At 40.7% G+C, this 15,686-nt stretch overlaps 1 protein-coding gene across 1 annotated transcript in view; it reads right to left on the bottom strand.

The window, feature by feature from the left end:
- Positions 1–2,707: 2,707 nt before the first annotated feature.
- Positions 2,708–15,686, bottom strand: part of vps37d (VPS37D subunit of ESCRT-I) — a 48,449-nt gene continuing 35,470 nt past the window's right edge. The window contains exons 3-4 of the mRNA XM_034098436.1: positions 15,148–15,230; positions 2,708–5,098 (exon numbers count right to left, since the gene is read on the bottom strand). Coding sequence (XP_033954327.1) covers positions 4,547–5,098; positions 15,148–15,230 — 635 coding nt within the window. The 3' untranslated portion in view covers positions 2,708–4,546. The remainder of the gene's footprint in view (positions 5,099–15,147; positions 15,231–15,686) is intronic.

The raw sequence follows: 15,686 nt of genomic DNA, 5'->3' as shown, positions 1-15,686 counted from the left end.
GACTCATCTGTCGACACACAGCAGGATATAAGCTCATTGTGGAGATGCAAGAAAAACAGATTCGAAAAGGTTAAAACATTGAATGACGTTTTTTTGTTGTTTAAAGGCAATGTGTTCTTTTGTTTATTCAGTAAGAGATTGTAAGCAAAATCATGGTATTGAAGGCATGAAAGTAAATAAAAACAAACATACAAATACGATAAAAAAATACAACTCAGAATGGAGAAAAACAATTGCATAAAATATCACCAAATCTGGAACAAATAAATATCCATGGCACATGTAATTATTGATGATTCGACGATACCAGACATTATTATTTGCATTCGAGTCTTTTAGCCATCATTTTCCTTACTATAATAACATTTGAAGGTATTCCTTGTGAACGTGGCATCGCTGCTAAAAAGGAAGTTCAACAGACAGCTTGTATAATAACTTTCCATTTTCTTACACAAATATACAATAAATAAACCAAAAAGAAACAAAAGTCAGAGAAAAATTATGAATTATAGAATTAAAATGTACCACTTGTTGATAGCCTATTATTTAATCATCGTACAGTATGCCTTTAGAGATGAAAGGATAACCAATTGTAACGTTTCACATCATCAGAAAAGACACCACAGACATGGGCAGCCAACAAAAAACCTCTGATAAGATCCGAATAACTTCCCCCCCGACACTTTGCATCTCTCTGCACTTCTTTTTCAGCGACGTCGCTTAATTCACAGCAGTTAGTTGAAGAATGATGGCTTAAAAACTCTTTGAAAATAACCCAAATTGTAAAAAATCAAACATTAAAGAAATCCTCACAGGCTTGAAACGCATTTACAACTCTTACTTAATTAGGAATATTCTCTTTACATCTTTGAAAATACGTTTTTATACCGGCCTGAAAAAGGCATTTTCATGTTCTTTGCCAAGCTGTAGTAAGCATGCACTTAGATGAGTTGTTAAAGGGATGGCTCACATATTTTAAAGTGGGGTTTGATGTGGTGGAAATCAATCAATATCACTTCAAGTGTACGCAACATTTCGGATACGGAAATCTCGTTTAAAAACCCACTTCGTTTCCCTGGCTTTTCCAGGCCCGGTGACACTTGTGCTTTTAAATTTGGGTTTTTATCGTGTTTTGTATCGTTTTCACGTCATGTAGGAGTTTCTCAGTCGGTGGCTTCTGATCTGGTTTCAGTGTCTCGTGTTGTACATTTGTTTCATGTCCTGTCTGTTTTTATGTATTTATGCTATGTTTTTATACAGTTGTTGATGCACAGCACTTTGTTGTTTTTAAATGTGCTATAGAAATCAAATGGATTGGATATCCTCACCTCTTTACCTTGCTTTAAAACTCCTCCAGACTCCATTGACGAAACCAGGACATTTGAGCATGTAATGCACAAATATCTGTTATTTAGTTTGTGTTATTGTGTGATTTCAGGGTTTTAAAAAGCGTTCGTTTTCAATCACCACAATAACACAAACACTAATGCATGGAGGCAGTAAATATGTGCTTTCAAAGCTAAAAATCAATGATCAATGGAGACCGGGCAATATATCAATATGTTAGATTAAAGATATCGTAACATGACAAGTATTGTTTGATTCCTTGTTTTAAAGCAGGGGAGTCCAACTCAATTTCATCGCGGGCCACATCAGCATTATGGTTGCACTCAAAGGGCCGGTTGTAACTATATAAAATATACATATATATAAATATATAATATATATAAAATAAGGTGTTATATTACATTATTGCCCCTGAACTGGATTATTATCGGATAGGATAATGACTTAGTAATTAACTACGTCTGAAAGCAAAAAATTGCAAGTCTCTTCAGTGCGCATGTCACAAAGCGAGATGCATTGTGGGACATGTAGTTTATGGGCAACCTGATTACATTCTTTGCAAGCTCTTGCGGGGCCGCATAAAATGAAGTCGCGGGCCGGATGTGGCCCCCGGGCCTTGAGTTTGACACCCCTGTTTTAAAGGATACATTACAGTAAAGTGATGACTACCCAAATTGGTATTTTTTGACATTTAGATTCTCTATGTTGTCATTTTCATCTGCTTTAATCTATAAACACATCATCTATTGCACGTCTGCGTCTCCTTGGAGAAGGATCCTTCCTCTTTTGCTCTCCTCAAGATGTATACAAATGTTCCCGTAGATTTATCAGGAATTTTAATTGCACGCTGCGAGGACAGAGTGTCATATGCCGAACACCCCCCAAACACTAATGTGTAATCTACGATAATGGGCTATGTTATTATAAAATGAAATGTCAAATGATTGATTGAAGTTATTAGATCATTAGTCTTCCAGGATTTCTTCGGGATGTGTGCGAGAGTGGAAGGAGAGCGTCTGGCATGCTGAACACCCCGAACAACGAATGTGTCGTTGATGATAATCAGCTATTGATTGAAGTCGTTAGATCCATCTGACTGATGTGTGTGACTGTTAGGTGATGATATTTCATTAACTCCACACAGCCCTCATTTAACCCCACGTTAAAAACACCGAACTCTCCCTTTAACGAGCAACATATACAATCCCGATCTTTACGGTTTGAAATGCTGAAGGATGAGCAATGAGGATCAAAGGAGGTCGACACGAGAAGGAAAACCTCCTTCTATTATATTCTGTGGCTTTGCAGAGCGCCGTTATTCTCATAGAGATTACATTCCCCTCACTCTCACTTCGGAGCGGGGGGGGGGGGGGGGTACAAACACACTGAAAGAGAGAAGCAGCTCTTCATTTAGCACAGTAAACAAGAAGCTTTGAAGTCAGCCATTTAAAATAGGATAGACATGAATAAATAAACGGTGAGCTCGTGGAATCGCATTTTGACAGGGAATTATTAATAAATACCACCTTCTCCCTTTGTTCTGGGTTCATTCCTCTTTAGAGTTTATTCCAAGGATATGAATGTTGTCACTTGATGAGTTGAAGAACAATGAGATTTATATTAAAACACCTTTTCATTGACGCAGTCGTTCACTTTGATGCTTCTCTGTTTCGGAAGAACTGCATGGATGGACGATGACACATTTTCACGTCTCTCGTTAAAAAGATGCGCTTCTCTTCCCTTCTTGTAAAGTATAAAAATATAATAAAATTAATTATGAATTCCTTCTCTGTAGGGATGGGGTTCGATAGCCTTTTGTATCAAATCTGACTCCTTATATAATCTCAGGTTACCTTTAAGCATCTGTGGGAAGTACAAAGTTAAAATAAAAGATGTCGGCCGAGGCAGAAACACCACGGTCTTTAATGGCGGCCTGTTGTATCTGTATCCGTTTCAAGTCGTGTATCTGGTCTTTGTGAATTTCAATGAGGCTCATTAGCATCGATTTGTGATAAGAATCTGCATAAAACCTTGTTTAGTAAAAGCAACATCTTCTTCTCACGATACAAACTTGACCTTCCTGAACTGCCGTTATTCTTAAAATCATATTCTGAGCGGCATGCTGAGCAAGTATTGACCATGAACCGCAAAAAAACGGCTAGCCAACCCCTCGGTTCTCTGTTTACTTTTTACTCACATTTCCATTTCAATGCCAGAATTCAAGTGTGATGAGTTCCTGTCTCCGTGCAGTCTGCGGAGGAGTGAACAGGTGAAGGTAAGCTCTACGGAAATGTTATTTTTCCCTTAAATGTGTGTCTTAAATAATTTCAGACGGGTTCTTTGAGGCAAAAAAAACGTAACAGGATCGACTTAAGGACCACGCTAAGAGTGTAAATGCAGTGATGGCTTTCAAAAGACCAGGAACAGCTTTCAAACCAGCTGCAGGGTTTGTCTAAACGTTATCCATTTAAAAACAAGAAGGCATAAAGAGAGACGAGAGGTAGAGATAAGAGATTCGTTAGCATTGTGGTAGCTTAGCAAATCCAGCTATCGGAGCCCATCCCTAACCCTCACCTCACCTTACCTTAAGTTAAGGGACCTTATCTCACCTCACCTCACCTTAAGTTAAGTTACCTCATCTTCAGTTAAGTTAACTCACCTTAAGTTATCTCACCTCACCTTAAGTTACCTCACCTTAAGTTAAGTGACCTTATCTCACCTTACCTTAAGTTACCTCACCTTAAGTTAAGTGACCTTATCTCACCTTACCTCACCTTAAGTTACCTCACCTTAAGTTAAGTTACCTCATCTTAAATTAAGTTACCTTATCTCACCTTCCCTCACCTTAAGTTACCTCACCTCACCTTACCTTAAGTTAAGTTAAGTTACCTCATCTTAAATTAAGTTACCTTATCTCACCTTAGGCTAAGTTACCTCACCTCACCTTACCTTACCTTACCTTAAGTTAAGTAACCTCATCTCACCTTCCCTCACCTTAAGTGACCTCCCCTCCCTGCCTCTGCTCTGGTGTCCTGTGTAATGGATGGAGAACAGATCCTCAGCAGTTGCACCTGTCTCTGGATCAGTTTGACATGATAGTGACAACAGCCACCGTTTGTTTTTGGACGGCCTCCAAACTTTTTTTTTTTTTTAAACATTCCTCCTCCTCCCATTTCCTCCCATCTCCTCCTCTTTTCTCTTATCGGTAAGGTGGCTCTGGCTGTTGGGGGGGGGGTCTGTAAAGCTGCTGCAGTCTCACCGGCCTCCCGTTCGCAGGCCAGCCTCCCGGTAACTGTCCGATGACCCTTAACCCCACCGGCTGTCCGTGGTGTCCTGACATCACGCTGCCGGGGCTGAGGATCTGTCCCAGCTGGGGCTCAGGGGGGGGGTTACTACTGGGAAAACATGGCGCTGAAGCAGGGGGAGAAACGGGATAATGTGGGAGGAGAATGGCCGGAGTTAACCCGTATCGAACCTGGAAAACTCTTAACGGTCCTTGAGCTACGAATCCATTCGGCCTCTGAGGATCCTGAAGATGCTCAGAGTCCTTCCTCACTTCCTCCTTCCTCACTTCCTGGATTTTGATTTTATCCTCCGCAGGTTTCATTAACTTGAGGCTCTTCTTCCTCCCGACCTCCTGCATCTTCTCCGCTTGAGCCCGGCGGATGTGATACGTCTTCCTGGAGCTTTGGAAGGAGTCCAGGAACTCGTCCAGGCCCACGTTGCCCTCCATGAACTTCTCCAGAAGCTCCTGCGAAGAAGACACACAAACACACACATCAGCGGGAGGGAATAACGAGGGGACGACTACCAAATGTCTTTTTCTGAGATTGAAAAGACAACTTCCTGTCGGTCTTCTTCTGCCGATTGATCTGACGTCCAGCCCTCTTTCCTTCTCTCCCATGATCCTTGCTTACCCAGAAGCCTTTTAACTTGTTTTAGCACCTGCCGTATTTACAATGTTGTTTTTAAACTATTCTGTATCTCTTTTATGCATGGTTTTTATTAACCTGTTATTCCATTATGTGTATTTATTGTGTTCCTTTCTGTTGTCTTCTTATTAAGTGTTAATGAGGAAGAAAAGCACTTTTAAAATGGGCTATATTTCAACGTACCTTACCTTACCTTAGCAGAGGTGTGTTATCGAGCATTACTGACCTCTGAAATGTCAGAACTGAGTATCCAACTAAGCTGTGTAATAATTCGATATATTTTGTTGACATTAAAAGGAAGAAAACGCATCTGCAGTTGCCACATTGTACTACTACTTAAGGACAAAACTTAGTTTATGAATAATAATACTGATTGACAGGGCGTTTGTCCCTTAGGTAAAGTTGGATCTAAGGCTGCTAATAATCATGTGTCTTTAAATATAAGGATATTAAAAAAATGCCTAAACATGACAATACACACGTCTGACCCGCAGTTCTAACAACCAAAATATACTATTTCAGTCAGACAACTCACGTGTTTCTTTAACATGTGTATTAGAAGCAGCATATAGTTGAGTTTGGCGTCTAGGCTCGGTCCTCATCACTCCACAGATATACAGAGCACCATGAGTGATGATTAAATAACTAACCCCCCGAGCCTACGGGTGGAAGCTGGGGTGGTGGTGGGGCAGCAAGCAGCAGCGACGTAGAATAGCAGCAGCACGCAATGCATGGAGAGAGATCTGGCAGGTTCAATAGAGCGGCATATTAAGGAGACTCTGTTTGGTTGGTTGTAGAGTGGCAAGGGGCGTTATGTATGAATGCAGCATAAGTGCTCGAGTTGACTGCCTGAACTAGCTCGCAGGCTTCGCCCCATTTATGGTCACAACAGACAATTAAAAGCAGCGTTACATTTCTATGAATTAAATAATCTTTCCACCTGCAGTTGATTCTGCAATTAAGTACTGCACATACAAAAAGTGATTGAGGGATGCAACTAAAGTAAACTTACTTTTAAATCCAGGCTGAAGACTTTTCTTTTTGCCGCTGCTTTTAAATTGAAACCGAGCGGTTGTGTTTCGTTTTTTGGTTAATGAACATTTGGGGCTAGTAACCCCAGGGAATCAGTGTCTGGGGACTTTGTCCTGGCTGCTTTTCTCTGTGTGCTGCTCGGGGCGTATGTGCCATACAAGCGTACACAGCTCATGTTCGGAGAAACCTTAAAGTGGACCTATGCTATATTTGAATAATATATTGTAGGGCCATACCTAAATGTCAAAATACCAAACAGATCATGCATTTTAGCCATGCCTCATTTCGCTCTATTTGCTCTATTCCAGCCCTGTCTTCACAAGGGCTGATTCTGTGGCAAATGAGCTGCAGCTGACCACGCTCCCCGGCAAAGGAGGGGGGCGTGGCACGAGCGTCATGTTACCATGCTGTGACCATGCTGTTACCATGCTGCTACCATGCTGTTACTATGCTGTTACTATGCTGTTACCATGCTGTGACCATGCTGTTACCATGCTGTTACCATGCTGTTACCATGCTGTTACCATGCTGTTACCATGCTGTTACTATGCTGTTACCATACTGTTACCATGCTGTTACCATGCTGTTACCATGCTGTTACCATGCTGTTACCATGCTGTTACCATGCTGTGACCATGCTGTTACCATGCTGCTACCATGCTGTTACTATGCTGTTACTATGCTGTTACCATGCTGTGACCATGCTGTTACCATACTGTTACCATACTGTTACCATGCTGTTACTATGCTGTTACCATACTGTTACCATGCTGTTACCATGCTGTTACCATGCTGTTACCATGCTGTTACCATGCTGTTACTATGCTGTTACCATGCTGTTACCATGCTGTTACCATACTGTTACCATGCTGTGACCATGCTGTTACCATGCTGTTACCATGCTGTTACCATACTGTTACCATGCTGTTACTATGCTGTTACCATACTGTTACCATGCTGTTACCATGCTGTTACCATGCTGTTACCATGCTGTGACCATGCTGTGACCATGCTGTGACCATGCTGTGACCATGCTGTTACCATGCTGTTACCATGCTGTTACCATACTGTTACCATGCTGTGACCATGCTGTTACCATGCTGTTACCATGCTGTTACCATGCTGTTACCATGCTGTTACCATACTGTTACCATGCTGTTACCATGCTGTTACCATGCTGTTACTATGCTGTTACCATACTGTTACCATACTGTTACCATGCTGTTACCATGCCACCCAACCTCTCATTCCCCTGATAGCTGGAGAGTTGCCCATATAGGCGGAGCTCCTTGTTTCTGACGTCAGAACAATTTCAAATCTGTATCAGTCTGTATCAGATCCGCTGCAGCCCCGTTTTTAGAGATTTGGGTATGGAGGAAAAGAGAGAGGGTTGTGCTTTCTGACCCTTGGTGAGTTCCCTGGCACGACACCGGGGACACATCTTCATGTAAAGACGTACAAAAGTGCATTTTGCATGATAGGTCCCCTTTAAAAAGGAAGGCATCAGTAAAGTGGAGTTCTGTGTGAACTATTCACATCTTAAACTGCACTGTAACTTTTTATTCATGTATTTTTTCTTTAAGTCCATCGCGAAGTCTTTAAACCGCAGAAACTCGACAGAAAAGCACGAAAAATCCTCATATTAAGAAATTGCAAAACACAAAGGGAGGTCCGTCCGCGGGGAAGCGTTCAAACAAACTGCTCTAAGAATAAAAGAGAATTTAATTAGGACGGGATGTTTCCCTGTGAACTTTGGCACAGTATGTCCTCTATAATATTTCACTGTTAGTTCATCTTCAGAACAAAAGAGCCGTGCTGCAGCGACTGTTAGTTTTGGCAGCGCTTGAAAGGCGAAGTGATGCAAGTCTGTTTGAGTTCCCATCGGATCGTCCGTCCGCTGAACAACCGGGACACACGTTATATCTGAGAGGTAATCGCAGGGTAGGGACGGCACAGTAAGGGTTTAGTAGGATGTGGCTCCGCAAGTATGACAAACACTCCTGGACTACTTGAACAATGTTTTAACTACAATAAATATAAGTTAATGCCTCTAACTAAAAACATAATTGTGTAAAATAGCTATTGAATATATTGAGTTTATATGTGTTGGCCAGCTTCCCAGGGAAGGGCGGTTGATATAAAATGTATGTGTGAAAGTTTGAAAACCCACTTAAAACATAGTAGTGTATTTACTTGTATTTATTAACATTGCGGCTTAATTACATTCTGAGGAATAGTGTGATGCTGTGTGTGTGTGTGTGTGTGTGTGTGTGTGTGTGTGTGTGTGTGTGTGTGTGTGTGTGTGTGTGTGTGTGTGTGTGTGTGTGTGTGTGTGTGTGTGTGTGTGTGTGTGTGTGTGTGTGTGTGTGTGTGAGAAACATTAATTTCAGGGTGAAGACTTGGTTAGGGTTAGGCATGTGTTGATTAAGGTTAGGATAAGTCTCCAGGAAATGCATGCAAGTCAATGTAATGTCCCCTGAAGTGATGTATACATGGTGTGTGTGTGTGTGTGTGTGTGTGTGTGTGTGTGTGTGTGTGTGTGTGTGTGTGTGTGTGTGCGTGTGTGTGTGTGTGTGTGTGTGTGTGTGTGCGTGCGTGTGTGTGTACTTCAGCAGTAAAGACACGCTCGGCTTTCTGCAGGAACCTGATTCGTGTTCAATAGGTTTCCATTATGGAGGAGAGAGGGATTAGAGAAACACATTTCAGCTGCTGAACCTGATTTCACGGTCCTGCATATTCACACAAGCAGCTCCCTGTAACACGGCTTGTTTACCTGAACAATCAGGACAGACTTTGTTCAGGTAAAGGGTGAGAACAGTTTGTCAGGATGAAAGGAAACACCCGTGTGCATAGCATAGATGTATTTCTGATCACTTTCAAGCAGTCTTGATCAAAGTTAGGCTCACGTAAAGCTCCAGAAGTCTCATTTTGATGGTTTTCAGGTTCATATTTGTAGAACTTGGACAAATGTATACTTTGAGGAAACACTGTATGCTTTCCTGACAGTGCTGCCAGTCCAGATGCTTAAAAAAACCTAATAAAATACATTTTCTATGCCGAAATGATTGACTTTCTATGATTGGATAATCTTTTCACATCCAGTTAGATCTTCAATCGAATACTTTGAATGAACATAACTATTACACAATTCATTTACCTGATAGAGTAAGATCTAGGGATTCACCTTAAGGCTACATTTGTGAACACTTTCTCAAATTATAGATTATTTGCTCGACAAAATGTTCAAAATGTCCAAAAATGCAAGAAAAATCCTCACATTTAAGAAGCTGGAATCATCAAATGTTGGGCGTTTTTGCTCTACAGAAAAGTCTGAGCTGAATATTGGATTTTAAAATGGTTGACAGTTGTTTTTGATCGATGGTCTCTGATCTAAATGTGTTTCCGATGTCCCCTCTGACCCGATTCTCTCCCTCTGACCCGATTCTCTCCCGCCGCTGCCCTGGTTCCTCCTCTCTGACGGACGCAGTGTGAACTCATTGACCTGCTGTTCATTAACGAGGACTCGGAGAGGATGTTTCCCACAGCAGTGGAAAACTCCAGTGTTGTTTAAAGATATCTAGAAAAGCCCTGAAACAGGGAAACTCTATCAAGTTTAAAAGTCTGGTTTCATTCTATCATTCTCATGTAATCAAAACTCATTAGAAAGGGAAGCCGAGTGTCGATAACTTTGACAGAAACACAATTTGACCCTGGCTTTTATTTGATTTATTTCACTGGTTTAATTATTTGGAATGAGACTTTGTATGCTCTACTCTTCTGATCTATAACTTGTGCTATATATATATAAAGATTGATTCATTGCTACACAACTTTAACATATATACACAATTAAAAACGATATATGTGTGACCTGTATTTAAGAAGCTGCAGACCACTCTAGTTCTCTAGCGAATCAAACAGTAGTAAATACTCAATTTAGGGACTATTTTCAGCTGCGGATTGATACACACAGCATGATATATGTTGGACTTACTTAAAATAAACTACAGGTAATAAAAGGAACATATCACCCAGCGCAATACATGTCAAAAAACGATGAATTTGTAATAGTTTTTGGACTATAATGGAGCTTTTTGGCACATGATATCATACTTGGGATACACATACAACCCCTATTAATACAGACATACAAACCTGAAGTCAGTTTTAATATTAAATCTGAGAATAAATGTTCCTTTTTCCCTTTTCCCTAAACAGACGCTTTCTTACAAGTTTTGCTAAGACTTAGAAAAATAATGAAAATCCCATATTTGTCAGTTTTAGAGGTTAAATCAGAGACCACATGTTTATTAAGTCATTAACAGTCGCTTGCCACCGGTCAACCCTATGGTGTGGTTGGTGTTTTTGGTTTATTACACCCCCCCACCCAGCCCCTAAATCTCCCCCCTGCTGTGTCTTGAGAGGTTCTCCATCTGGTGTGGAGGACCACGTTAAATAACCTCAGGTCGCGGGGACTGTTATTTGCCTTTCTGCCAAAAATACAACAGCTGCTGTAACAGGAAAGCTCATTTAACTTTAATGTAGTGTGTGTGTGTGTGTGTGTGTGTGTGTGTGTGTGTGTGTGTGTGTGTGTGTGTGTGTGTGTGTGTGTGTGTGTGTGTGTGTGTGTGTGTGTGTGTGTGTGGACAGTAATCTTAAGAGTAATGTTCATACACCAAATGATGGGTGTCGAGTAAAGACACAGATGAATATTTGATTACTGTTTCAGATTAATATTTAATTTAAGACCAACGTGAACTCGTCGCTGCTGATTTCTTGCCAATTGTCACTTGTTTTAATATAAGGTGTTTTATGAAGGAGACTAACATGGCCGATGTAACGAGAGGGAAAATGAATAGTAGTAACATTTGTCAGAAATGAAATGCCAACCAGTTGGATAATTGATTAGTCCGTTGAATAATGCTCTGATTCCAGCTTTTTAAATGCACTGTTTTTGTGTTTTTATTTGTTTTGTCTGGGTTTCTTACAATTATTCAGATATTTACACACAAACAATTTATGATTTTATTAATGAATCTGCAAACTAATAATAGAGTAATGCCCCCTAAATGTATCAGAAAGAAATCAAACCTGTCAATCAGTCGTCCAAGTTACTTTGTGTTGTAGAAAAGGGCTTAATTGTGTCATAGTTTTTTAAAAAGTACAATTTTATTTAGTTATTACCAAGTTTATTTGATCAGATAATGTCCAAAACTATATAATATTTAATAGATAATTAGTATTTACTTATATTTGAAGTTCTCTCTACTTTATCAGTTGACTTTTTATTGCAGTAAATGGATCCTTGACGCATATTAGAAACAAAAAACCTGGTTTCCTTGATATTAGAGAAGGAAAAAAGAGAAATCTGGTGGAAACGGCAAGCTTTCTGCAGGAGAATCGTTCATCATTAAAACATAAGTACAGGGGGTTTTTTTTTGTGCATGACAAAAAGCACGACAGGGGAAAAGATCATTTTGGCAGAAGAGCAGGTCTGACAAAATAATTTCCCGTTTGGCTTCAAGCCGACAGCTTAAATGCATAATAATCAGCAGGGAAAATAAATCTGTGACTGGAGTTAAAACCCCAAAACGCTCTGCCCTCGGCTCAGCAGATTCCGTATCTGCGCACAGTCAAAACAAGATTTCTTTAAAAGGCTGGAGGGACATTTGTACGACTGCAGACTCATAAGATGACAACAACGCGTCAGATATCTGTTTTCATGTTGGTACCTGATGAGGAATCTTAACAAGAGAGCCTGTTTGACTTTAGGCCACAGAAGGAGAAGCTTGTCTGACATTGAGGCCAAAAACAGGGGAAGCGTGATTTACCAGATTTTCACGGTTGCAGTTCGTCTCAATTCTGAAAGAGGTTTTGGAAACGGCTGCATTTTTCGTGGAACTATCTACAAAAATCAGGACGTCTTTTGTCCACTGAAGCCCCTCTGAGCGCCGAATCTCAAACAAGATCAGAAGACAAGATATATCTTCGTATTGATTCAGGTCGTCTAAATTAAACATAGAGCTCTGGTAAGGCGTACATATTTTAAACTCGTTGTGTATTTATCCGGAAAATCCAAGGCGAAGATATAGCACACCTGAGGCAAACATTTAGTGATGTGTGACACTAATAAACAAATGTACCGAGGCGGGGAGAGGCTGTTTGGCATGAGCCGGGTGTTGCTTAATCAATCAGCTTTAATGACTGAGTCATGGAGGTATTGATCGGAGCCTTTGAGGCGGGGGAGGTGATCAATCCCAGCCCGAAGCAGCCGTGTGGGAAAGAGACTCCTCCGCTGTCCAGATTAAAGGCTAAAAGAAACAAAGGATTTAAAAAGGGACTGTGTTGATGCACCATGTCGACAAAAGTGTTTTTTATTATAAGGGACTGTAATATTATCATGTGCAGGTGTATATCAGTATGTAGTGTCTCTACTTTAAAGAGTCCTCTCCTGCTGATGTTCAGGTGTATATCAGTATGTAGTGTCTCTACTTTAAAGAGTCCTCTCCTACTGATGTGCAGGTGTATATCAGTATGTAGTGTCTCTACTTTAAAGAGTCCTCTCCTGCTGATGTTCAGGTGTATATCAGTATGTAGTGTCTCTACTTTAAAGAGTCCTCTCCTACTGATGTGCAGGGTGTATATCAGTATGTAGTGTCTCTACTTTAAAGAGTCCTCTCCTGCTGATGTTCAGGTGTATATCAGTATGTAGTGTCTCTACTTTAAAGAGTCCTCTCCTGCTGATGTTCAGGTGTATATCAGTATGTAGTGTCTCCACTTTAAAGAGTCCTCTCCTGCTGATGTCCAGGTGTATATCAGTATGTAATGTCTCTACTTTAAAGAGTCCTCTCCTGCTGATGTTCAGGTGTATATCAGTATGTAGTGTCTCTACTTTAAAGAGTCCTCTCCTGCTGATGTTCAGGTGTATATCAGTGTGTAGTGTCTCTACTTTAAAGAGTCCTCTCCTACTGATGTGCAGGTGTATATCAGTATGTAGTGTCTCTACTTTAAAGAGTCCTCTCCTGCTGATGTTCAGGTGTATATCAGTATGTAGTGTCCTCTACTTTAAAGAGTCCTCTCCTGCTGATGTTCAGGTGTATATCAGTATGTAGTGTCTCCACTTTAAAGAGTCCTCTCCTGCTGATGTTCAGGTGTATATCAGTATGTAGTGTCTCTACTTTAAAGAGTCCTCTCCTGCTGATGTTCAGGTGTATATCAGTATGTAGTGTCTCTACTTTAAAGAGTCCTCTCCTGCTGATGTTCAGGTGTATATCAGTATGTAATGTCTCTACTTTAAAGAGTCCTCTCTGGCATTGTTCAGATAAAGAGACACAGGTCAGGAAAAAGACCCTGCAGTAAAACAGATCATCCAGACACAAACATGTCTTACATTTTTGTAAGAGATGCTTGCTGGAAGGACATTGCTTAAGCAAACCCACCATGTTGCAGTCAGATGCAGAGAGTGGCTGCTAGATACAGCTTGTACCAAAAGCCTTAAGGTGTCAAATGGAAATGCAGGATTGTGAGAGCACGTGTACATCATGTGGAGGGATTTGTGCAGAGGTTGTGATGGTGGGAGTGGGTTGAGCTGCTCTCAGATGTTGGACAGCCTCACTGCAGGCTTTCTAAAACCCTGCTGCCAGAGTGATGAAACACAGCTTGATTCTGTTGGGAGCATACTCTTCCAACATGAGAGTAACATGATAACAAAGGTATCCCAACTGCAGCTGTGTTCATGACAGGATGTGTGATGACCTAGAAGAGCATCAGGACTGTTTGAGGCAGATGATAGCTATGTGATTAACATGATGATTCAGCCTCTATGGAGAGAGACATCAAGCATGCTCATTTCTGACGTGGAGCTAATCTGAAGTAAACATTGAATACTGCTTTCTATTCCTCCATCTTGTGACTGTGTGACTCCCTCTCTTGGATATCAGCGTGTGAAGGACTCTGTTCAGGAACTAGTTGATGCTCTGTATGTGATGACTGCTTCCAGAATATTGAGAAAAAGTCAGATTTGTTTGTAAAAGTAAAAAAGAAATTGTAAAAGTCCGAATTTTGAGATTTTGAGAAAAAGTCCGAATTTTGAGAAAAAGTCAGAATTTTATTTTTTTTTATTTTGAGAAAGTCCGAATTTTGGGATTTTCAGAAAAAAGCCAACATTTTGAGAACAAACATTATTTGGTAGCCTACATGACAGGATGCATGATTCCCTATAAGAACTGGTATTCCTCCATCTTGAGACTGTGTGACTCCCTCTCTTGGATATCAGCATGTGAAGGACACTGCTCAGGAACTAGTTGATGCCCTTTATGTGATGACTGCTTCCATTCTGGAGAGCATCACAGATACATGGATCCTGAGATTCAAGGTGACGAGGGATTATTAACATTAAGTATTCAGAAGTAGTCCGATTTTTGAGAAAAAGTAATAAAAAAAAAATGTAAAAGTAAGAATTTTGAGATTTTGAGAAAAAGTCCGAATTTGATTTTTTTTATTTTGAGAAAGTCCGATTTTTGGGATTTTCAGAAAAAAGCCAACATTTTGAGAACAAACATTATTTGGTACATGACAGGATGCATGATTCCCTATAAGAACCGGTATTCCTCCATCTTGAGACTGTGTGACTCCCTCTCTTGGATATCAGCACGTGAAGGACACTGTTCAGGAACTAGTTGATGCTCTGTATGTGATGACTGCTTCCACCCAGAGAGGATCACAGATACATGGATCCTGATGTTGAAGCTCAAGCCGATGACCAGTGAGATCTTTCTAACAATTCTCCAAGAACAAGAGCTCCACATTAGGAGTGTTTTGATAGTTTTTTTTTTACCTCTGACTGCTCCTCCTCTCGGTCCACCTCTTCCTGCAGGAGGTTCTGCGCCGACTGCAGGCTGAGCTTCTGGCCACGAGTTCCTGCAAAGAGACAAGAGGAAGATGAGGCACTGGAAAGAGAGAATCCAGTAAACAGGAAACCGCAGTAGAGAAAAATAATTTCCGAATTACAAAAGAGCCTTTGTGCTGACGAGGAGACGTTGGGGATGGGACGGACGGTTGTTGGCTAGAAAATAAGGGGCCAAGAGGGGTTGTGAATATTACACTTTAAGCTATTCTTAGTTCGGTTTGACCACGAAACTGAAGTCTCATTTGTGCCTCCTACTCAGATTACACTCCGTCTATAAATCTATTAAACTTCAACGAAACACAATGAATTATCCAAGCTCTCTTTCACATCCTCAACAGGAACCCCTGAGAGCTCAGTGCTCGTGTTCACACACACACATCCTTTGTTTGAATTATTTATCTTCATGTCAATATGATAAAAAATTCAACGAGCCTTGACAAATAGCAGCAAGCAGCTCTCAAGTATGC

Source organism: Pseudochaenichthys georgianus, chromosome 14 (genome assembly GCF_902827115.2).
Source record: "Pseudochaenichthys georgianus chromosome 14, fPseGeo1.2, whole genome shotgun sequence".
NCBI lineage: Eukaryota > Metazoa > Chordata > Actinopteri > Perciformes > Channichthyidae > Pseudochaenichthys > Pseudochaenichthys georgianus.
The sequence above is the reverse complement of the archived record's forward strand: the minus strand, read 5'-3'. Positions and strand labels throughout refer to the sequence as shown.